At 41.1% G+C, this 22,875-nt stretch overlaps 1 protein-coding gene across 2 annotated transcripts in view; it reads left to right on the forward strand.

Annotated features, from left to right (window-relative positions):
- Positions 1-22,875, forward strand: part of dner (delta/notch-like EGF repeat containing) — a 52,807-nt gene that overhangs the window by 26,881 nt on the left and 3,051 nt on the right. The window contains exons 2-10 of one of the 2 annotated variants that reach the window (XM_075473649.1): positions 1,726-2,070; positions 2,165-2,262; positions 6,376-6,539; positions 8,159-8,307; positions 10,295-10,448; positions 11,110-11,223; positions 17,267-17,500; positions 22,152-22,274; positions 22,401-22,514. In XM_075473649.1, the coding sequence (XP_075329764.1) occupies positions 1,726-2,070; positions 2,165-2,262; positions 6,376-6,539; positions 8,159-8,307; positions 10,295-10,448; positions 11,110-11,223; positions 17,267-17,500; positions 22,152-22,274; positions 22,401-22,514 (1,495 nt within the window). The remainder of the gene's footprint in view (positions 1-1,725; positions 2,071-2,164; positions 2,263-6,375; positions 6,540-8,158; positions 8,308-10,294; positions 10,449-11,109; positions 11,224-17,266; positions 17,501-22,151; positions 22,275-22,400; positions 22,515-22,875) is intronic. The other variant, XM_075473650.1, reaches the window with a different exon arrangement.

Consider the following 22,875-nt stretch of genomic DNA (forward strand, 5'->3'; position numbering starts at 1 on the left):
GAGCTTTGGAGAGAAATCGGGAGTGATGTGTTGAAAATGGTCATGAGTTTGACTCTAATGATTCCTGTAAGCTGGACAAAGCAACAGGGGTGCTCTCTAAAAGTTGTTGAATTCAGTTCCTGCTTCTGTGCGAGGAGATAAGAGCATCAGACTGCGTGACGACTGGGAGTGGCCTGCTGGGACTGCTGAGAGTCAGAACATAGAAAGTTTGACAGAGGCACCGAGAGTGAAAACTTCAGAGAGAGATTAGCACTAATGAGCTGTGACTTGGCTGCAGAGGGAGCGGACTGTTAATGACTCTTTGTTGATCTGCCTCTCACTGTTCTTGTCTCATACGTGCGTTCGTATGCTCACGTCTATACGCACAGTGGGATTCATTACCATGTTTTTTTCTAGCCTGGGCTTTTGCTTTTCTACTGGCTCGATTAAAACTGCATCTTAACATTAAGTTAGACAGCTGGAGCGTCAGGTAACTGAGGCTGTTTTGGTAAATTTCTCAAAATATAAGAGACAGCCAGACCGTAGAAGTTCTTACTCCTAAAACAGCTTAGTAAGCCAAGCAAAAGGCAACTGCATGTCAGGTAGGAAGCTTTGTAAGCTTGGCTTTGTCCTGTGTCACCTTCAACATCCAAACTGGAATGTTTTCTCAAAATATGATCAATTATTGATGGGGGAAACCAGCGTGAAGGAGGCTGTCAGAGTGCATTTTTCTCACTGCTACAAATTTCATTTGGGGACTAAACGCAGGTATGTGTGTATTTAAAGATATAGGTGTGTTCATGGTGTGAGAGGTGGTTTGGAGTATCTCCACATTTCATGAGAAACACGCGGTCAAAATGTAATAAAAGAAGTTTCAGGGCAAAATATGATCTTCTGATTCAAGGTCTTAGATGTGACTGCCCTTTTTGCCTTGTAAGTGGACTGTAAAATAATTGCATATTGGTGCACAGTCTCACTCCAACTAGTGAAGAAAAGAATCTCTGAATTTTAATGTGCAAAAAAACTCCTCCTTTGGAGCTTTGGGAGTTACACACATGACTCCGGTCCAACTCTGCTCTTTTTACACTTTATTTAATTTTGAACTTCACTCTCACTCTCTTTTTGATTTAGTTTGGGCATCCAAACCAACCAGTTAGGTTTAGGTATTATAAACCACTGTGATACATTTCGGTGTGATACAACTTAGGGTGAAAGTACCACTCCATCTGCGAAAAGACCCAAAATCTTGAACTAAACATTGTTTATTATAAAGTTGTGCAGGCTGTCTCATGGAACAGGAAAAAACACATTTTTATTGTCTGTGTGAATAAATTGATTGGAATTTTTGTCACGATTTACCGGGAGACCAGCCCAGGTATGAGAGTGCAAAATGATCACTGCGACTTTTGACCTCTTTTGTCCTTATTGTGCTCCACAATATTCTGAAGAGTTAGAAAAATGAACTGAATAATTTCTTCATTTAAGCTCACATTCACGAGCTAACTTGCTCTCACTCACATCATGAGCCCCTTTCAAGTGAAACTGGATCGTCCCTTCACTTTTTGGGCTTTCATCGGGAAAACTGCCAAGTGTAAAACAAGGAGCCGAGTCAGAGTGGAAGACAGCAGTGACCAGCGCTAAACACATTGAGATAATGATGCTTTTCTTCTGTTTCCTTCTCTGATTCCTACTCCATTCCTTTCTCTGTAATGTCTTTTCTTTTGTTTATTTTCTTCATTATCTCAGTTTTTCACAGACCCCTGTGCCAGCAGCCCCTGTCTCCATGGAAACTGCAGCCGGAGCGACAACGGGGAGGAGGGGGAGCCGGCCTACACCTGCGACTGCACTGAAGGCTATGAAGGAGAGAGGTGTGATCAGATCTTATTGGACCTGCCGCCCGCAGACTGGGACCCTGCCACTCCCTCTGCTCCTGAACTGGCTACCCCCGTCGCCTCCACGACTTCAGCCGCCACTCAGCCGCAACAACCAACCACACTCCCCTCCACCACAACACCAGCATCTCCCACCCTGCAGCCATGGCAACCCAAACCTGGGCAGAGGCTGCTGGTTGTGCCGTGGGAGGCAGACAGAGTGAGACTTTTATCACTAAATTTCATTTTCAGTTGGGGGATCTTTAACATGAACTGAAAAAGAGCTGATGCTCGTGCTGATGTGTGTGTTTCAGGTGACTGAGGGTCTGCACTGTGTGAGCCCTGAGCTTTGTGAGCTGACGTCAGGAACTCTGACTCTGTCTCTGGAGGTGCCCGAAGAGACCGCTGTAAAGTAAGAGCCGACCGTCGCCCCCTAAATGCAGGATTAGATTAACTGACAAGACCGTCCAAGCAGTCTAACAATGAGAAGGTTTTCTTCATGCAAAGGACAAAAAATATGTCTGGTGCTGGGACATTAGGAATAGTAGCATCCGTGTCTATGGCAGGATGGAAGTTTTCCCAGCAGAGCATTGCATTGTAAAAAGAGGAACAGTGTTATTCACTGTCAGTGGTCATAACAGTAACAGTAAGTCAGTTAGTTTGTGGTAATTTCACTAAATCTACAGAAGAATTCAAATTTAAAAAAAAGGAATGAGTGTTCCCAATCAGTGGATAGATTGTGTCTCAATGGTGTGTGATTGGCAACTTACCACAAACTAACTTCTGCACAGCGACTTCCTCGTCTCAGAGGAAAAGACCAAAACAGTTTTCAGAGTATAAAATAGGGGCTGTAATCGAAACCACCCACTACCCAAGCAGAACACTCTGATTTGGACAAAATATAGCATGTAGCATGCCAAAAAAAAAAAAAAGGAAATCTGCAGTATGGCAAAAATCCCCGAACCTGGCACTGATTTGGACACATTTTACAATATTAAACCCTTTGTTTCAATGTGTCTCTGAATGCAACGTTCTGTTGACACAACTTTGGAAATGGCGGACAACTACACATCTGTGGACAGAAAAAAAAAAAAGGAAAAACAAAAACTAGGGCATCAGAAACACCAGGAGAACTGGTCCCAACCTACATTACATTGGCATTCAAATAATGTAGGTTGGAAGAGTTCAAACTTCTCATATGTTATCTATTTCACAGGCTTATGTTCATGCTTTGGAAAGTGATGAAAATCCATTGTTTTCAACCTCTCTTTTTTCCACAACTTAAAGAAGTATTAAATTAATTTCTGGCAAAGCCTGTATGATAATGCAAAAGGAATATTTTAGCCTGTTTGCATATCTAAAAGGTGCCTCTGGGATGTTGTCGAATTAACCCAAAAAGCCCAACATCAACAATGAAAAGTTTTGCTTACTGATGGCTAAACTCAAACCTGCGCTTCACCCAAATAGGTGTTTACATTTCTGCCTGATTAGATCTCCTCTCTTAAATTTGAGCATACGTACATATTTTTTTCTCAACTGGCAGGTAATGCACAATGAATCTGTACATAAGGGACAAGAATTTTATATCTTCTTTTGGTGCAGGGACCTGTCTGTTTTCAGTCTTGCAGTCTGAGTGCTATTGACCTCATCTTTGAGTGGGATTTGATTGCACGCAGCCAATTATGTGGAAAGCAGAAGAGGCTGACCACCTGGCTGAAATATCGGTGCTATTGTCTGATAACAATTTGGCATTGTTATCAGCCTTTTAAAAATTGATCCGTATTCAAGCAATAACCGGTGTACAGGACAGGAGGTCTTAGCCTGGGATATCCATTATCTGTAAATCTGCAGGCTGCACTGCAAGCGCCAAAATATTGGTCCTGAACGAAATTACCCTGCTGAATCCTAATCAGCTTGAAAACCAGCAAAGTCTGCATAATTGTTATTTGGAAAAGATAAAAGATAGTGCCGGCTTTGTGCCTCGTTTTATCCGCACACTCACCATGCAGCAACTAAATAGCCTTTTATTCAAATCCCACCTCTTACATTGTAATATACCGGGTGTGCTCCACGTTTTAAGAACATATTCCCTTAAAAAACAGTATGACAATTACCCCGTAAATAGGGGTCAATGAATAATGCAAAAGAAATTGTCAAGGTGAGTGTTGGACGTCCTTGATGTTGCCTCTCATTAAGGATGGTAGGCACGACTCAGGGCTCTGGTCACGATCACAGACAAAGCGTTACGAGCTGTGAGTTAATCAACCTCTGCTGCTCTGTTTTCATATTGTATAATTACACATAATACCTGAACGCCCACCCACATGCAGCAGGTAAAGGTGACTCGTACAAACTCATGTGCAGCAGCACTTGGAAATGAAGCAGTGATCCACGAGTGACATCAATTTATAGATGCTTATAGCAATGTAATTAATCTTTGGAATTCTCTCTGGCTGGAGAGGGTGAGTGACAGAGAGCGTGGCTGACATAAAGATACTCTTGTGTGCGTGTGTGTGTGTGTACACAGTGGCGATGATTGTCACCGATGAAAATATCCAGCCTTTTAAGGTAATTGTTTAAAGAAAGCCTTCCAATTTCACATAAACACATAAAATGGAGGCAATTTACCGAGCCATGCCTCTGTGTGCTATCACACAATTATAACACGGCTCATTTAAACTTCAAGTAGCGGCCGTTCCCCAGATATGTCAGCTCCTCATGTTGTCCCTTCGGCTGAGACACCCTACGAAATGAAATTTAAAAAAAGAAAAAAGAAAAACTAATTTCACCACCATTTTATTATCACATAGCTTCACGCTATGCTTCAGGGTCAGCTCCATCTGTACCGCAGCGCTCATGGACAGCTTTTGTGTCGCTCCACCTGTGATGCTCCAACTTGCCGTCTCTCTGCGATTTAACCTCAGAATACACACTAATATATATCCAAGCAGCAGCCACCCTTTTTCTTTGAATATCAAATTAAGTTGCTTGTAGTCAACACTTTTGTGTTCTTCTTTTTGATGTTAGTTATTCTCCTCAGAACAGTAGAGCCATTTTCAGCCACAGCTTTCCCACATCTCCTATTTTTAATCCTCATTTTCTCTGTAGAGCACTTTAAGCTGTTGTATAAAAACTGCTGTGGAGGTAATAGTGATAATCACTGCTCTTGTAAGTTGTAAGCACTCATTACACCAAATGCACAACAGCAAAGGTTGAGAGGATTATCACAGGTTGTTTTATTAGTTTGGTTAATATGGGAATGATTAATTCCGGTGTGGGAGTGAGGTTAGAGGGGCTCTCGATAGCATTTAACCACGAGCAGCTTCAGCGAAGCTGCTGAACTTCCCTTCTAAAACCATCATCGCCAGATGTTATTTTGTCCCGTGTCTGTCTTGAGAATGGTTTTTACTGCCTCTTCAGCAAGCAGCTGGTAGAGGTTAGTCTGTGGTGTGATATCTGGCTCATCCAGCCCTTATACTGAAGGATCCTTGGGAAAGACACTGAACCCTAATAGCCATTGATTTATCATCGGCCATGAACTCAGACATGCCCGATAAATTCTGTCTAAGATCAGTTTAACATAAGCCTTTTTCTTGACAACTCTAGCTGTGCTTCTCAGGTATTGAACACATTTGCTGAAGTATATATCTGTGAAACTTTAGACAGTCTGAGAGTTGGTGCCAAAAGAAAGCCCATGCAGAGTCCACACTTTAAAGGCTTCATTCTTTGGTAGACAATTTTGTTTTGTTCCGCGGGAGGCAACATCCCAACCAACAAGTCTTATTTTCCAGCTTCCACTCTTGTTTTTGGTTGCAGAAAGATTGATGTACGGTTCACCTGGGAAGCCATTGGGATGTACATACAATGTAAGGAGTTGCATGTTTTGGTTCCCCTAACTTTGACATTCCAATCAACTAAGAAAACCTTGTAGCAACTTTACAGTCAGGTTCCCTTAATGTCAGGCTTCAAGTCCCCAATCACAATCGGAGCAATCAAAGTGCTCATTTTAAGGACTTGTAAGGACTTATATTTTAGGGACTCACAGCTCCAGCTGGGAGCCAGAAAATATCAAGCTTTCAAGTGCGACCAGTAACGGCATCGGTGGCAGTATCATAGTTAACAGGCTGAAATGACAGGATGTGCGGGCTCTCTCCACTGATGATCCACTGATGATTAGAGTGGTTTTGTGTAAGAAGTTCAAGAAATCCTGAAGAAGATCCCTTTCAGGGCCCGTGATCATTTGTTCAAAAAGGGGTAAAAGGTTAATTTAGTTGGTATTTGATAGTACTACCTTATATGTGGCAAGATTGATTACATTTTCATTGTTTCAGTGCATTTCTTTGATCATAATCCATTATTTACACTTTGAAGACTGACAACCCGCAGCACGAGCTGAAAAGGCGGCTGGGAAGAGTCCAGTTGAAAGTGGAGCACAAACTTGTGTTTTGGATCAAACTGCAAGCCGAGTCCACATTCATTTAACACTCCTTATTCTGCCTCCTCTTTCTCACTCGCCTACAACCAGGGTGGTGGTGAATGCCAGTGGAGCTCCAGTGCTGTGGCGTGTCAGTGAAGATGGTTTCCTCCGCTCCTCCATCCTAAATGGCACGACCCTGTGGTTCCTGCAGGCCCCTGATGGACTCGTGGTCCCGGATCACCTGCTGCCCCTGGGACAGAACTACTTCCTCAGTAAGCTTCTCTCCTGAGGAAATAAAGAGCAAAATGTGAAAAGGACAACCTCATAAAGCATTGTTGAAGATACAATAACCGTGACAAGTCATTACCCAGAGGCAGCTAACAACCGATCGTTTAATCGTTTATGAAAGATTTGCTAAACTGTCATGTACAGTATCTCTGGCCTCCACAACTGATCACACAGAGCAAAATCAAAGTAATGAAAAAGTAATGAATGGTCTAGAAAACGAGACAAGAAAACAATACTTTTCTTGTCAAAGTTTTGGTTATTCAATGAATTTGACGGTTCGTTGGACAACCACAAAGAGGCCGACTTAGAAACATTTTGAAATACCTCCAAGTAGCTCATATAAAACTGGGCCAGTGTATTAATGAACTTGGGTAGACTGTCGTAACAACGTTTATTCTTCATGTCAGTGGGGAAATTAGCAAACATCCATGACTCAGAACATTATACTGACATACTGAACAGACTTTTATGCTGATATTCCCTCTCTAGCTTGATATTGAAGCACAAACTGTAAATATTCACATAAACAGTGGTGTGAGCTACAGAGTGCTGCAGGTGGTTAATTGGGGGCCGGTGGGCCTCTGTGTGTGCTCCACATACCTGAGGCTGTTCAATGTACTTCCTGTCTGCTGACCTTCACTTGTCTGCTACCTCTTTGGCAGCCGCTGCGTCTGCTTTACAAAGGAGATGACATTGGGGAGTTAAATCAGAGGGGAGAGAGGATAATGGAGGGTGGGAGAGAGGGGGAGTCAGATAAGGAGGAGGAAGGACGGGAAAGCAGAGAGGGATTAGAGGGAAAGAAGGAGAGAGGAATAAAGGTCGAATTGTGAGACACGAGTAGCTTATGTCACGTTTTTGTCGTCAGACGTCGACCTAATCATGCATGACTAATGTTCCCAACAAGAGCAAACTCACATATCCGCTAAATTTCTCGTGTCTCATGTAAGCATGAAGGTGACTTACACACGTGTATGTGTGCTGGGAAAGTCTTTGCAAAGCATCCATTTTTTTTATCCGTTTTTTTTCCCATATGCTTTCGAAGTTTAAAAGAGCAATGACAGTGCAGGTTCAAAACTGGGCTGACGATTATTTAGCAGTGATGACAGAGGAACATGCGCAGCTTTGTCACTGCTCCGATTGGCCGCTGAGCTTGCATCATTGCCCCCGTCATTGGGGGCAGTTGCAGTTCGTTGGCTCTGATCAAACTCTAAAAAAATAGCACTTGATATTAACTATGATCCTATTTTTATGCGAGTGCCAGTGAAACTGTCTGCTTTGACTGAGCACATTAGGAAGAGGTGTTTGGAATTTATAGATCGAGAGAGTGGAGACACAGAGCGAAACACTTATTTTAGGCCACATAAAGACCTGCCTGCGTACCAGGAATTACTTCCAAAAGATAAATGTGAGCCCTATCTATGTTGTTATTCTATAAAAAAAAAAATCTCTCTACTATTGAGCCACCTAATCATTCAGAGGACATTGAGTTTGTGTGTTCAGTGTGAGCCACAAAAATGCACAAACCTGATTTACGTTTATGTTTGTGTTCTATAGATACAGATGCTACATGAATAGTTTATAAAACTCCAAATCTCTTTGGTAGGTGTGATGCGTGTGGGTGCTCCCATGGCTCCAGAGGTCACCCTGCGTCTCAACCTGACGGTCAAGGCCAGCAGCTGCGTTGAGCCCGGCAGCAGCTTCAGTGACCCTCAGTGCTCTGGGAAGGGTAAATGCGTCACACGGCCATCCGAGGTGAGACTTTCAGCAATGAGCGTTTCTTGTCTTTCAGCAAACTCATGGATACAATTAGGTCAGGAAAAGGTACTTTTATTTCCATAGCTCACTTAAAATACCAGCAGTTCGCCCGAAGGGCTTTCCCTTCAGGACAAACAAAAGAAATGAAATCAGAAATATTAAGTCAATGTGCACTGTATCAGAAACATAATATAAAGATCACAACATGATAGAGTAAAAATGAAGGCAGCAACTAAACCAAAATCAGTCGGTAAAACAGTACAAACAAGTATAAAGGAAAACGACTGAAGCGAAAAATAGATTAAAAAACAATAAGCTGCCCTTAATACATCAATATGGGAATATTTTCTTCACGTTGACATTGTGACAAAGCAGATCCCAACAAAATAAAGCAGTTGCAGAGAGGCCTATAGCAACGACAAGGAAGGAGTTACAAAGGTTCTTGGGTTTTGCTAACTTTTACCATTGTTTCATCTGGAACTACAGTGCCCGCCCACTTCATAGCCCTTCCTAAATTGCCCACTGCTGCAGAAACTGTAGATCTGTTCCCTGTTGACGTTGTCAGTGATACAGGACCCCAATTCACTTCTCAAGTTTGGAAATATTTTTAATAAGGCCTTTGGTGCCACAATTAGCCTTTCTTCTGGTTTTCATTGCAAGCGAATGGTCAGACTTAAAGACTTAACCAGGAGTTGGAGTCAGATATTTGTTGCGTCACTGGATCAAACCAAAATGCCTGGCGTGAATTCCTTCCTGGATTGAGTATGCTCACGATTCGTTGATCAGTTTGGCCACCTTCTGAGCGCCCCTTAGGTTACCAACTCCCATTGTTTCCTTCGCAGGAACATGACCTACAGTTCCCTCTGTTCAATGTCACCTTAATCGCTGCCGCAAGTTTTGGAGGGAGATGCGCGCTGCCCTATTAGGAGCCGATGAGAAATCTCGTTAATGTTTGGACCCGCATCGTTCACAGGAACCCTCCTATGGTCCTGGGAATCAAGTCTAAGAAACTGTCTCCTTACTTCATTGGCCCTTTCGTGATTGAGAGACTCATTAATCCCATTGCTCTCTGCCTTAAGCTACCTTGTCCTGTGAGGATACCCCATACACCCCACTTTTCATGTGTCCCAGATCAAACCTGTCATGACCTCTCCTCTGATGCCTTGATCACTTATCGTCCTCATCTGTTGCTGATCCTGTGGTTGATCCTGAGCAAACGATAACACTTGAAACACTTTTCTTTGACCTCGATAACGTTGTGATGTCAAGCAAAGAGAATCTGACTTTACTTTTATTGGCCTGTGGTGTGGGTCTGTTTTACAGTGTTTCGAAAATGCTGTGAATCCTAATGTGATGTGTTTTTCTGTTACCATAAAAAGGGGAATGTTGAAATGAAATGAAGTGAGAAAAATGCTTTATTTATCCCAAAAGTATATAATGGTGTTGTTTTTCACATAGAGAAAGGTTGCTCACCCAAAAGTTGTGTTTTCTGTTTTCTTGTCGTGTTTACTTAAATTCTGCGGTGCTGGTTTGGTTTTTGGCCAACAGCAAATAAGAGCAGCGCTGAGAAAAAATAATTTTGATTTAGATTTATTTTCATTAAAGTTCTTAACCATCATCTGATGCTGACTTTTAAATATAGGAATGGGTCTTTAGGGAAAATAAGTTGATCTTATCCTCTCGATGAAAGAGAAGAAATGGCTGCAGTAGAAGTAGAGTGTAACATCTGAGCCCCGCTGGTGATCCTATTTCCTCAAGAGATAAGATGCATCAACAGATGGAGATGGAGATAAAAACAAATTCATTTTATTACCAGTTTCTTATCAAAACACACTTTCAAGTTGAGAAAACCAAACTTTGCCACTATCACTTGTAACAGCAATGTTCTGTCACTGACATTTTTTAAACCCATTCCTTCAGTTTCACAAGTTTTTCTTTTCCGTCCTAATTTGTAAAAAAACTTCTGTGTGAATGCCCCCTGCAGAGTACTTTCTTCTGCGAGTGTGAGGATGGCAACACTGGCATTTTTTGCGAGGAATTTGACGCCTGCCACGACCGACCCTGTCGCAACAACGGCACCTGCACTGATGTCAGGCAAGGCGGTGAAGGACACAACTTCTCGTGCAACTGCCAACCAGGTGTGTTTGTGCGTATTTTGCCCTTTTAAGTGGCCACCCCATCCAAAGTGTGTGTATTATTGGTTCCGTTTAAAAGACTCACTGAAGTCTGACTGTTTGTTCTCTGACGGCTCGATTCGATTTGAAGGATGCAAGTCTTGTCCTCTGCTTTAGAAAATGTCTGAATGAGACCAAAGGATGAGCGAGCATATTGGACCTTTGATCTTGACAGATTCGTTTTGAGGCAGGGACTTCAAAACAAGGCCCTCTGGCAGGACAGAAAATGTCACAAGTTACCATTGATAGCTGGTCACTTCTCATTGTGCTAACAAGCCCTGTATGATTGACTGAGTAGCTTAAATCAGTGTGTTCTGTGGACAGTGAAGGCTTATTTGTATAAATTTGCATTGTGCGTATTAAAATCCAAATTAGCAGCTTCTTTTACCTGATACTTTGATATGTTAAACATAATAAGCACAAAAATGAACAGCTTTTACAATAGCATCTAATAAATAACATAATATTTCACGATAAATCGCATCTTAACAATAAAACAAACAAACAAAAAAAACAACCCAACTATATACGGGCAGAGCATATGTCTGTTAGCTAAGACAAGGATTAGCCCTGTTTGTAGCTTAAACACATAAAACAGCCTGATAACAAAGCGCGTGTTTGCCAGGTTATGAAGGGGAGCGCTGCCAGTTGCTGGTGAACCACTGCCTCTCTGAGCCTTGCAAGAATGGAGCCTCCTGTTTCAGCAGCCTGGCCGGGCCCAGGTGCTATTGCCCCGAAGGTAGGAAGTGATGTTTGTGTGTTTTTGTGAAGAAGCAAAGACCAAGACAAACATACAAAGATAAGTCTGTGCCCCCACAAAATTCGGTGTTTTTCTTTTTTTTAAGAGTTCAGACTGTGTCTGCTGCTTGTTTAACCGTATCTGTGCCACCGAAATGCTTAATTTAAACCTTCCTCCTTCATTTTAATTAGCCTTCATAGACTCAGCGACCTGCATTAGCGTCTCTGGGGAAATCTGTGACCGCAAAACTTCTGCATCTCACAGAAAGAGCACACTGGTTTGCAGTTAATTCAAGCCACGCGCACAGACTATGTACGTGCAACCAAAATGCAGGGAGAACATCAGGTAGCAAAGCATATGGACAAAATTAAACAGGAATTGGAATCCAGGAATGGTGAATTGTTTTGATGTTCCAATTTAACTCCCAACAGCCCCTTCATTGTTGAGCTGGGAAAGGTTTGCTGAGACTGCAACACCTGGTCGTATTTTTAATCTACCGCTGCCAAGAAAACAAGGTCTCTGATGTGGGAAGAAATTCTTTATTAACCACGTTTACATGTATTCACTTGAAATGAGACAGTCAAAGCTGATGAAGTGACCGAGGACATGATAGATTATGTCATGAAAGCACAAAAAATTTAAATGGATTATTTGGCAATTTCTGTGTCAATGTGATTGGTTACAAGTAGCTGGTTATTCAAGAAAAACAAATCTTCAAAGATAACACTCTGAAAAGGAGAAACTTTGCAGTAACGCAACCCGTTTCATGATTCTTAATCAAATTAATTCTCATAGAAGATATATATGCACTTGTCCAATTTGATGGGTGGATTCAACTTCACTGATATAAAGTGAAAATGGCAAATTAATTAGAAAAGGCTGTTTAATTATAGGACTTGTTGCGAGACAAGTCATCAATCAATAACTCAGTAATTAGTTAGAATACTGAACAACGTTCACATAAAACCATACTTTTCATAACATGCTGGGCTCAGGTTGAGCCGCTTTTTAAAGGACTCCTAGATAACTCCAGGGAATTCACAAAACTCATTTAAATCTCCATCTAAGTGGCATAAATAAATTTGCAAATGAGAAACACAAGTGAAGAGAGATCTGCATCTATAAGACATCACTGCCAAAGGGCAAATAATTGCAACCTGTCTTGGATACTGGATTCTTCATAGAAGGATAAAATATTTGTGGGTAAGAAAATATTAGATTTTCAAATATAAAAAAATCCAAGAATCCTTTAGATATCTTTTGTGTGAAACCTTTCCATGTATAGAGGAGGGATAGATAACAAGAGTGCAGGGCGAAGACAAAGAGAATAAGAAGTACAAAAAGGATCTGCTGTTCTTTGTTCTTGGAACAGAAGTCAGTCTCTTTGCGGGGGTGTTTCGGTACCCCAAGTAGAAATGCTCTGCAGGACATGATAATTAACATGGTCATTGTGTAGTTGTGTCCTCAATTGTTAAATAATCAGGGAAGCATTTGAACAGACAAATAAATATTTAAATGGTGCTTTTATGCCGCTCAGTGCTAAATCAAGATCTACCCTCCCATCCCTATAAATAGTTCCCAAATGATCTTTCTAGTGTTCCGCACAGATACTAGCAATAAAGGCATGGCACCTCTATCACTGTTGTCATCTGAAATACATCAGCTTTGTGATCGTTTTGCCAACCATGACAGCAAGAGCTGATTTTTTTCTGTTTTTGCCACAGAAAATGTGAATTTGTCCTGCGGGGATCACAGTATTTTCATTCCAGTTAGTTTTTCTGTCAGCTGAAATTTCTTGAAAAACAACAAATTTCCATAAAGAACCTGAGCCAAGTAAAAAATGAAACAGAGAGTAAACATGAGATAATTTGCTGCTACTTTTGTCAATGAAGGCAGGTTCACTCCAGTAGAAAGCTTTAGCTATAAACAGCATATGATGCCAGTTCTTTGAACAGCCTTTCTCGCAACATATCTTACGACTATGTGTCTACAAAGACCTGACCAACAATGTCCCTGTTGTAGTCAGATCTACTCCTTTAAATTTATTAGAACTACCGCTGTGTAAAAGCAAATCTCTGTCTGAGCCCTGCACATGCACAACGTATTACATGAATTTCTTTGACAAAGGCCGACTAAAGGCATCTTCAGAAGCCTCCAAAAATGTCAAGCGACAAGGTAGGGTAATGTTACAGGACCTAACAAAAATATGACTCCGGTTTTGTTGTCAACTGATTTGTATTTATTAATTTAATCATGTGTTTGGTTTGTTTTGTTTAAATAACTGATTGTTATTTGAGATTGAGTCGACAAAGTCAGATGACCTTGTTGCTGTTTACTTCCTGCTCTGCTTTGTGAGGCATTTCAAGGTGGTAGTGGGATGGAGTGATGAGGTTTTGCTAACTGTTTAAGATCAAATACATTTCAAAGGCATAGCTACAAACTCTTCAAACTCTCTCATTGTTAATATGTTGTGAAATTCACCCATGGACACAAAAGGTAACAAACTACATTACATTATGGAAAAATATGGAAATGCAGACACAAGGTTTCTGCCTGACAGTAACCAAAGTATAGAATTAAGTAACTATAGTTTACAACTAATTCCCAATACTATAGATTCAAGATGAAACTGACAGAAGGGTGAGATTGAGATAAAAAACAATACAAAAAAACATAATTACAAATCTGTCCGCTGCTTCAGCACCATGGACAGCACCATGTATTCATCAATACACAGCACAGCTGACTTACTGATGTCTCAGAGTCACGGTGAAGGCTGCGGATTCCAACTTATTAAAACTTAAGTTAAAGACATCAGACAGTTTGGAAAAACAAACTCTGTCCTGATGTGTCTCAGCTACAAGAGGACGGAGATGCATTATTGCCATTTTTCTGATTGGTGTCACGTGGGCTCCTGACTATAATTTGCTTATCTGTGATCTTTATATACAACAAGGTCTTACCCTTACATCCCTGTGTAAGTTTTGCTTAAGATAAAGCTGAAACTGAATACATCTAAGAAATTATTCTGAAAAAAGGAGCATGTGCAATTAGTTCAAATCAAACACAAGTGGAACAGCCTGTAAAGATGCAAACTTGTTTTCAGGTTAGCATTAGTTCACAACCATTCCTCCTATATCTGACATCCTACCACACAGTGACATTCCTGGGATAATAAACTTAAAACAATTTTTTTTTTTTTAAAAGAGAAAAAAGTCTTATTCTAACAAACATAAAAGACCAGGACCTGACCTTCAGTCAGAACTCACCGCAGCACATCATTTCATTTCAGTATTTGTTTAATGTATGCTCAAATTTAAAAGATACATATATCTTATGTTTGTATCTCAACACGTCAACTGTGGAATAATATTTTCATGGAGCCATGTGTCCTCTGACTGTCTTCTACTTTTTATTCTTACTATTTCAGGTCACAATAAGGTGATGAAGAAACCATAATTGAGTATCATTGAGCTGAACTTTCTGGATCAGCACTAGTACATTTAGAGCTCTTCAACAGAGACTGCCACATCTAGTAACGTTTCCAAACTGACAAAAAAGTGTGAAGTATGAACAGAAGCTGCCTCCAGTCAGAAGAAGAAAGGCAGATGAGGGAATGGGATGGCTAAATTTAAGATGTTATGTCCTTGATGGGTTGAATGCTAGCAGCGGTGTGTGTGTGTGTGTGTGTGTGTGTGTGTGACTCCAGATACTGTAGGCCTGTAAATCTAAGAATATCCAAAGACAGAGAAAGTAACTGAGCTCAAGCTTTGTGACAGTGCACAGAAGCAAACAAAGGAAAGCAGGTAAATATACAGCGGTAGAACAAATCCAAGTCATAAATCTAATTTATGCATGTGCATAGCTTCTGCGTGTTTGCAAGCAGAGGAGGTAGAAGGGATGAAGCAGAATGTGACAGTGAACAAACAGAGAAGGAAGAGCTGTGATGAGTCTCCTCCAAACTGCTGCACATTGCTCCTGTCCCCCGGCTAAATGATAAATGTTCTCCTCACGGTGAAATACAGTCTTGCAGATCAATGGCTGCTAGTGTGAGATCTCTTCATTAGTTCAATGGAGTGTGCTCTCTGGCGCAGTCAGCACAGGGATTTAGTGCTGTGTTACTGTAAATCAGAGGGCCCATATGCACTATACCATGGACAGGTATGTGCGTGCAAAGAGCAGGGACTTTCTCTCCTCTGCAGCACAAAGGCGGCTCTCGAAGGAAGTGAAGACAGAAGTAGCAGAAGGGGTGAAGAAAAGGAGTTATTTTTAGAAGCAGTGGATAGGTGACAGGGGCAGAGGCTCACAAGATAATAAGAGGAGGTGAAGAAGGAAGCTGTAGCGTCGTCACACAAACCCCAATTTGAAATGACACACACACACACACACATCAAGTATAAAGTCTATAAAGGAAGGAATGAAGGAAAGACAATACAATGGAAAAGGCAAAAATAAAAAAAAATAAAGACAAAATTCCAAGCAAGAAATAACAACACAACAGAATTATGAACCTCATAAATCAAATACTTTGAGAAGAGATGGGTCTTTAACTGTGGTTTAAAACATCCTGGAGAGTTTGTTGACTTGACTCCTGTTGGCGAGACCCAGAACAGCAAATGCACAGAATCACCATGTTCTTAGAACATGCGAGGTCCGGGCCCTGCTCCCAGGACCTGAGGGCTCTGGTGGAGATACAAGACCCTAAAAAAATCTGCTGACATATCTCACGGGAAAATGGAAAATGGGAAAGAAACAACAAACTCTGTTTGTGCGCAGATGGACACAGATTCTTTATTTTTGTTATGCAAGTGCGCCTAGTATGACTTTCTTATGCTCAATTTTAACAATGTAATCTTTTTATTGCATAAAACCAACAAAACAGTGGCTGAAACCAAAGATGACATTTCAAAGCAAAGTTACGGTAAAGCTCGCTGGCTGGAACAGGACACGAACTCTGGTCTACATCTGTTCAGTTATGTGTGTAACGCCACTGTCGAACCACTCCAGCTGAATGTTGAATTATTTGCCGGGTTAAATGTGATACAGCCATTTCATGACAATGTCATGAAATACCAACAGATTGCATCAAAACTTCTCTTCAATCCAATCCGCCAATCCTGAGCATGGAAGAGGCGTGGAAAGAAACCCAACTGTGGAAAGAAAAAACATCCCTTTAACAGGAACTAGACTCAGGCTGGACCGGCTGGAGACTGAGAGGACAGAAAAGCTTGGTCATTAAAAGCTTTATATGTTCTTATTCCCTTCTATCAATGACGAATAATAAGGAGTTCTAGCTTTACGTAGGGCTTTCTTATATGCTATGAGACTAATCTTTCCAGACTAATTGAGCTATATAATATAAACTATTCTAAATCAGAGGAACTCCATTCTCTGTCCAGCTTTCTTGCAGTCTGCTTTAAAGCACGCAGCTGTGAATTATACCAAGGAGCCAACCTCTTCTGACTGATTACCTTCTTTTTCAGAGGGGCAACATTATCCAATGTTGTACGCATTGAAATTATGTTGCTGTCAACAAAACAATCTAAGTGTGTGGGGGTACAGTTTAGGTAGCTGTTCTCTGTTGTATTTGCACATGGTCGTGTAGAAAACGATAATGGAACCGATTCTTTAAATTTGGTCACAGCAAGTTCAGATTTCAGCAGAGGTTTTTCTGTCCGGAGTTGCTCAATCTGTCATTAAGAATTGACTGCAGGTGTCATGCTTGTTTACCTTCTGCAACAGAGCATAAAGGTACATGTTGTCCATGGGGTGCAGAATTGTTTTTTCTAAAGTACACACAAAAAGGGAGAAAAATTTACTATTTTTAAGGCACAGTGCTTTCATACTTCAGGTTTGTGCTCTAAGGGTTTTTCACCTTTCCTAGTATATAGGGACACATGATATTAGTGGCACAGCTAGAAAAACCCCTTTTTTTCCAGAAGTGCTTCATCTTTGAGTTTGAAAGGAAATTGCTTTTCTGTTGGTTTAATATTTTCCTTTTATTTTCTTCTTTGTCCTTTCATAATGCACCATTGTCTCACAGGTTACCAAGGTGCCACATGTGAGCAGAAGGTGGACCCATGTGTTTCCAGCCCTTGCCATAATAACGGCACATGCTATGCCCAGGGCCCTGGCCCCCTGGGATTTGGCTGTAGCTGCACAGCAGGCTTCACAGGCCCCACATGTGCCCAGCTGGTGGACTTCTGTGCCCTGAATCCCTGTGCCCACGGGGTCTGCCGCAGTGTGGGCAACAGCTACAGGTGTCTGTGCGTCCCAGGTGAGCTGCAGTGTTTTGAGAGCCCAGTAAAAGCTCTGCAAGGCTGTGCTGTAGGCTTTATAAATCAAGTCAGTCAGTTACATGTGGCGCAGTTCATCTTTTTGTTTATTACAAATCTTAGTTAAAGCTGCAGTCTGCAGGATTTGTTGTTGTCATACGTAAAGTCCTAATTTTTGGCATTTTAAGAGTTTACATGATCGATCAGAACGCTTGAAGTTGAAAACGGTGACCTCCATAGTCGCAAAATGCAAGAAATGCTTATTTTTTAACCGAAAAATAAAAAGTTATTCAACTTCCTGTTCCGCCCCATCAAAACACATGAGAACTCGTGCACGTAGACGTGCACGCCAGATGCGCCTACACGACTCCTCATTCATCAACTCACCTGTCATTTGCGATCATGGAAGACACAGTAAGTAGACTAGCCCGTAATGAAGTTCAATAGTCCAGATAAATAAGCGTGGGGACGAGCCTACCTTAAATCGCGCGTGCACAATCGGTGATTGACAGGCAGCAGAGCCCAGCTCGTAACCTGATTGGTTACCTTTTACCGGTCCACCGGCAATTTTGTAAACAAACCTGCTGGCTTTGGAGGGACCTAGCGGGACATAAAGGGGACCTAGAGAACTCTTTTTTTTTGTATTGGGGTATTTAATGTACTACTTTCAGAATCCCCAGACAGTTCCAGGCATTATGCTTGAAAAAGAGTAGCAGACTGCCGCTTTAAATAACAGAGAGATGGCAAATTTGAATTAAATGTGACTCTTTTCAGAATTTTGTTTCAACCCAGCTCATAAGCTTGATCCTCACTGTGCAATATGCTGTTTGGCATCAGAAAATGTCCGCCAAAGTTTGAGCATGGTCTTATTAAATCTGTTTTTCACATATCTATCACTTTATCTTGAGAATTCTTAATGACACAATCAAAAAGTGTTAAAACCAGATACAAATTTGGCACTCCAAGCAGCGCATTCTCAACTCTCAACAGAACCTGAACTTCTAGTTAGTGTTATAAAGAAGAGGCTGTCAAAGTCTTTCTCCCAGGGTACTGAAAATCAAAGAAAAGCTGCGCCGAAGGTCCTGTGTAAGCATCCCACAGTTGTTTCATGAAAGAGAATTTTAAGAAAAGATGAATATACCCTGTCATTACAATTTAAACTCAAGTTTCACTAGATAAGTGAATTTGAAGTTAATTAGTTTTTTCTTTATCTTACTGAATGTGTCTGTAGAAAACAGAGTATTCCTATGACTGTTCCTTCTTAACTTTCCAACAGAAATAAAAATGAGGAACTATTGCCTTTAAGCCCCCCTCAGCCCTTGGGTGCTGTGAGCCGTGCTTGATAATGTCCCCCAGAAATCTAATTTGCGTTTCGACATATAATTCAAATTCTGATTTGGCCTCCATCTCCACCCCACATCAGGCCTTAAAGGCAGCAGATGAAGCTTTGTCACGTGCAAGAGGATGTTGGGCTGTAGTGCTGTTTTAGATTCTGTGGCAGTAAATATGATCTGACTCTGTTATTTTAAGATGGGATGATCGAGCCACTGGTGCTGATGATCAAATCAATAGGGCGGAATGATGGCTGATCATTATCCACTGTCTTGCAATTACGTTGCTGGGATGGTTAGATGGATGACTCTCCCAGTGGCCCATCAACATAATTTGACACTTTGCCCCTCCTGCTCTCTTAATACGAGCTGTCATTAGCCTGACGTCAGTCACCATCTTTATATCCTATTTGATTAACTTATTTGTCCTCAGTACGCTGTGTTATAGTGTTAGTGACATGCCTCGCCTGCAGAAGCATCATTCTTTGATAGGGATTAAAAGTCTCAGCAGGACACAGATGAACTGTCGCATTGTCTGCTCTCACACTAATTTGGACACATGTCCAAGTCGTAATGGTTTGTATTTTTCTTTCATTTTCTCGTCTTGGGAAACAATGAATGAACTATAAAGATTTTAAGAAATGAAAATGATTGATTAAGTTAATAATCCATTATTACTTAATGTTCCCCAATTATTCTGATCCCTCCATCCCTTGTCTTAACCGCATCCCTCAGATTTTATAGCTCTGCTTGTCCTTTTGCCCTTCCTCATCTTCACCTTCCTTCTGTTTACCTGAACTCATTTCCCTCTCATCCTCTGTTGTCTGGTTGCCATGGTGAAGCAGTTGGCTTACATGCATGCCCGTGACTGTGCTGCTTGAGCAGATGCTGCTATTCAATCAAATGCCTCTGCTCAGGAGGCCCTCTCTGATGAGATTGGTGAAATTGATGATATAATTAGCATTCCAGACATTACGATAACTACACACTCATAGGATGAGGCAAAATTGTTTCTCCATCTCGTCCGATGGTCAGATGCAATTTGAAGTTTGAAACTGAGTGTGTGTGTGTGTGTGTGTGAGTGCTCGAGCAACAGTTTTTTGCGTGTTTGTCTCCCTTGTGAATGTGTGGGGATGAGTGGGGTTGTAGTGATGCCTGTTGGTTGTTTGAAGGCAAGCTGCAGGGGAGCTGATACGTAGAAGGAGCCGTCCTCGAGATTCCTGTAATCCAGCTCACATGAGAGGCTGCCAGCCCACAGACGGCAGACAGAGTCCTGGAAAAGCACTTGACATTTCACTGGCATTTCACAGAGAAGACTCCAGAGGCTCCAACTGGGCTCCTCATTAAATTCTTGTTTCTCCCCCCCTAAAACACACATTCTCTGTGGCCCAATGAAAGTTTGTTGAACCATCAGTTAGCAACGGTACCCAGCTGAGAAATGGATGTGATGAAAACTGATTGCAGGAACTCTAGAGACATCTTTCCTCTGGCAATTTTTGGTTAATAGATGGATGCAGGTATGCAAAGGCACAGCAGGTGTTAGATCAGTGCATGTACTGACATTGAAGCTTTTTTATCAGCTTAACTGCCGACGATTTAGACACACTTAGAGCCAAACTAGGCATAAGAGAGCATTAAAACACATTTTAATCAAAAAGGCATTCAGACAGCAGAACGCCGTGTCTCTGGTTAAATCAAAGTGATCTCCTTCTCTTCCCATGCTCTCCTTGGTAAGTTAATGAAATCTGATTTAATCTTGTTGATATGAAAACGCAACTGGCTGTTCCACTTAATGTTGTGTACCTAACAGCTTGTAGAAGTTATTGAGAGGTAATAGTTGTCTGTTATTCATGCAGTGATTATTTGTATCTGTTGTTGGCTTCTTCTGCCTCAGTACACAGCTGCCATCCTATGGAGAGCACAGAACACTGCATGTCAGTTGTCTGCGTCTCACTTATGTCCAATCCCATTGACACACTGGCAAAATTCTTTGTTTACCTTTTTTTTTTGCATGATAAAGGCCTCCTAAAGTCATCTGGTAGTAGATCAAGGGTGGTTTTCTCTCTCTGCTAATATTTTAGTGACTTAAAAAGAAAGATGACAGTTGAAGGCTCTTATTGTAATGCTGCGTTTATTAATGTCTCGCAGATTCGCTGTTAAAATTAGAATCTAAGTAAGACTGAATGTTTGAATCAAGTTAACGTATGCTTTGGTCGGACAAGGAATTTCTTTTCCTGGGATGTATTTATGTGAGCGTTTTACTTGCATCAAGCTCCGTAGGCCTTAATTATCTCAAAAGATGTTCTAACTTGTTACTGCGAAGGACAAACCTGAGAATACTTTATTGAAATGTAATCTTTGCAAGACATGCCCTTGACTTTTTAGTCAAGTCACTACAGTCTCTGTGGTTATTAAGTTGTACTTGTTTTAAAAAAAAAATCATGGGAAATGATATTCTATTATTTGTTTTCAAAGATCATTTTGCTTATCCTTGTAGCACCCACAGTTGCAGATATGCAACAAGCTTTTTATTTATTTACATTATTTATTTACATTATATTTTTATTTATATTTTTATTTACATTACATTATTTGATTTTTTTTTAAATTGACATACATTATTTACATTCATGTGTAATTTTTTTTTACATTACATTTTATGTGCTGACAGTTGTCACAGCAATCGTTTTATTGGGTCACTGAATTACACTCTGCTTTGCGGTGGTCTGTTCTAGTTCGTTCTGGTCTCGTTTGGTGTGTTCTGCTTTGTCCACCTTTCACTATACCTTTTTTGCCAAACGATCTGCAGAGAATGACTTGGTTTTGTGAACAAAATGAATCAGGAAAGCCTACAGTTGCAAATATGCAACATTGCCTAAAATGATCAAAAATAGCCCAATTCCAAAAATATTGCTTTATTCCCACCCAAAAAGATGCAAGAAGAGCCTAAATGACTTTTTTTCAATGATTATTCATATGCTTGGGTGCTACAAGGTTAAATATCCCCACTATATAACACTCATTTCTCTTTTTTAATTTTTTTTCTTTTTAAAGCCGTGACCGTGACTAACGAGGAGCGGCACTACTTTAAAACCTTTGAGATGCTAAAACACGCTTCGCATTAAACTGCCCCTGCTAAAGCAATGCTTTCAGCTTCAGCAGTTATGATGGTGCAACATAAACCATATACACACCATCCCAGTCTTTCCTCAGCGTCAACAAAGCATCTTCCCTGAGGGTATTATCACTGCAGCTGTATTGCATGTTTGTAAAGACTCATTAATATATGAGAGATTAATATAGACTCATCTGTCCCGTTCAGGCTACCACGGCCTGTACTGCGAGGAGGAGTATAATGAGTGTCTGTCTGCACCCTGCCAGAACTACGCCACCTGCAGGGATCTCATCAATGCCTACGAATGTGTCTGCACACCACAATTTGAAGGTACGTGCACTTGCATGTGGAATAGTGTGTGATCTGTAACTTCGCCTCGATCGCTGCAGAGTCACAGTAGTAAACTGGCAGCACAATGGATTATTACAGGTTCCCTCTGTATGTGTGTGTGTGCAGGCAGACACTGTGAAATCTATAAGGACCCATGTCTGAAGATGCAGTGCCAGAATGGAGGGCACTGTGAGAGCGCTGGGCTTAACGCTTCCTGTGCCTGCCCACCTGGATACCTGGGTGAGCACTGATGCCAGTGAACAGATTACAGAATAGGTCTTTCAGGTAATGGTTTAGCGGTCCAATGAGTCAGGGGGCCCAGAGATGTAATATTCCAGAAAGAGACACAATGCAACCAAAATGAGATGCAAAAGAAACAAAGACACAAAGACACAAATGGAAACAAAGAGACATAAAACAGTCAAAATCAGACACAAAACCCCCATAAAGTGGGACTACAAAGATTTACAAAATGATTACAAACAGCAGTGAAATGACCAAAATGTCACATTACATGTGACACAAAGTTGGCAGACACACAAAACAGGTAAAACTGGTTCACAAAACAACCACAAAGAGACGTATTACGTGACAAAAAAAG

This window comes from Odontesthes bonariensis, chromosome 9, assembly GCF_027942865.1.
Source record: "Odontesthes bonariensis isolate fOdoBon6 chromosome 9, fOdoBon6.hap1, whole genome shotgun sequence".
Lineage (NCBI taxonomy): Eukaryota > Metazoa > Chordata > Actinopteri > Atheriniformes > Atherinopsidae > Odontesthes > Odontesthes bonariensis.